This window comes from Haliaeetus leucocephalus, unplaced genomic scaffold (genome assembly GCF_000737465.1).
Source record: "Haliaeetus leucocephalus isolate CR32 unplaced genomic scaffold, Haliaeetus_leucocephalus-4.0 Scaffold246, whole genome shotgun sequence".
Lineage (NCBI taxonomy): Eukaryota > Metazoa > Chordata > Aves > Accipitriformes > Accipitridae > Haliaeetus > Haliaeetus leucocephalus.
Genome location: NW_010972682.1, coordinates 443,519 through 445,561, shown reverse-complemented (window position 1 = coordinate 445,561; position 2,043 = coordinate 443,519). Strand labels below are relative to the sequence as shown.

General features: G+C 69.3%; 1 protein-coding gene across 1 annotated transcript in view; it reads right to left on the bottom strand.

Annotated features, from left to right (window-relative positions):
* Nucleotides 1–1,701, bottom strand: part of LOC104832391 (25-hydroxyvitamin D-1 alpha hydroxylase, mitochondrial) — a gene marked incomplete at its 3' end in the record, with an annotated part of 3,954 nt that extends 2,253 nt beyond the window's left edge. The window contains exons 1-2 of the mRNA XM_010568542.1: nt 1,498–1,701; nt 84–274 (exon numbers count right to left, since the gene is read on the bottom strand). Coding sequence (XP_010566844.1) covers nt 84–274; nt 1,498–1,701 — 395 coding nt within the window. The remainder of the gene's footprint in view (nt 1–83; nt 275–1,497) is intronic.
* Between the last annotated feature and the right edge of the window lie 342 nt (nt 1,702–2,043).

The following is a 2,043-nucleotide window of genomic DNA, read 5'->3' as shown; positions in this document are numbered from 1 at the left end:
CAGCCCCCAGACCCCTGTATGCAGCCCCAAGCTGCCCTTGCACAGCCCCCAGACCCCACGAGCAGCCCCCAGACCCCACTCACGCAGTGAGCAGCCCGCAGGCATGCCCGCGGCAGACGCGATAATCCTTCCAGGAGGAAAGGTGGGAACGGACGGGGAAGTCACCCTCCTGCCGCAGGACCTGCTCAATCAGTCCGGCCTCCGCCACGTGCACCGTCAGGATGGGCCCGAAGCTCGCCTTCCACACCGGCCCATAGCGGGCACGGCCCTCCACCTGTGGGGACACAGGGGACATGGCACCAGGGTGTCCCTGGGGTGTCCTCGGAGAAGGGACCCGGAGCCTCGGGGAGATGCTGGATAGGAAAGAACTGGCTGTGGCATGGGGTGAGGCGGTCCTGGTGGTCTCAGCCCCGCTGTGCCCACCCGTGGGTGGCCCTGGGGCCCATCCTGGGTGCTGCTGCCCACCCACCCCGGGAGCCTGGGTGCCCGGTGAGGGGTTAACCATTAGCAGCCGTGGCTCGGTGAGAGCCCAGGGCTGGTCCCTGTCCCCTACAAGTCCCAGGGATTGAGATGGGGGTCCCCCCATCCCCTCCAAGCCCCAAGGCGGTGGGACCAGGGACCCCCCCATCTCATTTGCACCCCAGGGCAGCGGGACTGGGATCCTGCTGTCCCCACCAAGCCCCAGAGTGGTGGGAACGGGGTCCCCCTATTCCCTCCAAGCCCCGGGTTGGTGGGACTGGGGTCCCACTACCCCTTTGAAGCCCCAGGGTGGTGGGAGCAAGGTTCCCTTGTCCCCTCCAAGCCCCATGGAGGTGGGACCGAGGACCCCCCTGGCCCTGCCAAGTCCCAGGGCAACAGGACCAGGGTCCCCTTGTCCCCTCCATGTCCCAGGGTGGAAGGAATGGGGTCCCCCATGTCCCCTCCAAGTCCCAGGGTGGTGGGAACAGGGTCCCCTTCTCCCCTTCAAGCCCCAGTGTGGTGGGACTGGAGTCCTCCCCGTTTCCCTCAAGCCCTGGGGCAGTTGGACCAGGGTCCTGCTGTCCCCACCAAGCCCCAGGAAGGTGAGACCGGGGGCCCCTTGTCCCCTCCAAGTCCCAGGGCAGTGGAACCAGGGTCCTGCTGTCCCCGCGAAGCCCAAGGTGGTGGGACTGGGGTCCTCTCCAGCCCCTCCAAGCCCCAGAGCGGTGGCACTGGGGTTCCCCTGTCCTGAGCAAGCCCCAGGGTGGTGGGAGCAGGGTCCCCCTGTCCCCCCCATGCCCCCGGACAGTGGGAACGGGCCCCCTTTGTCCCCTCCAAGCCCCAGGTTGATGGGAACTGGGATCCCACTGTCCCTTCCAAGCCCCAGGGCACTCAGACCAGGATCCCACTGTCCCCTCCAAGCACCAGGAGGGTGGGAGCAAGGTCCCCAAGTCCCCTCCAAGCACCAGGGGAGCAAGATCCAGGTCCCCGGCCCCAGGGGGGGGAACGCATCAGGTCGTTCCCCCTTCGCCCCATTACCTGCAGCTCGTGCAGCCTCCGCAGGCCCCCACGGCAGAGGAGGTCATAGAGGAAAGCAGCGGGACTGGGCCCTGGCATCTCGGCCAGGCTCCGGGGACCCCGGGTGGCAGCTGGGGGGACCGGGGGTTGGCAGGGGACCCCCAGCTCGGACAGGCAGCGGGACAGCAGGGCCACCCGGGCGGGCAGGCGCAGGCTCTGTGGCATGGCGGGGGTGTCCCGGGAAAGCGGCGGGTGGTCCTGGGGACACGGGTGCCCGGGGGACACGGGGAAACCGCGGGGACGCGCCTCGACTGAGCCGCTGGCATCGGCCGGGACCCTTATAAGGACCCACGTGGAGCTGGGAAAGCCCCGCCCCTTCGGCGTGTGGCCACGCCCCTTCTCGACCACAAGCCACGCCCACTTCTGTCTCCAAACCCCGCCCCGCCCCTCCCGCGGGGAGATTTGCATAAAGCTCGCCCCGGGCCAATCAGAACGCGGGGGGGGGCTCGGGGCGGGGCGTGGACAGGCGCTGGCGCGACCACTCTGCGCAGGCGCGCAACCTCCCTC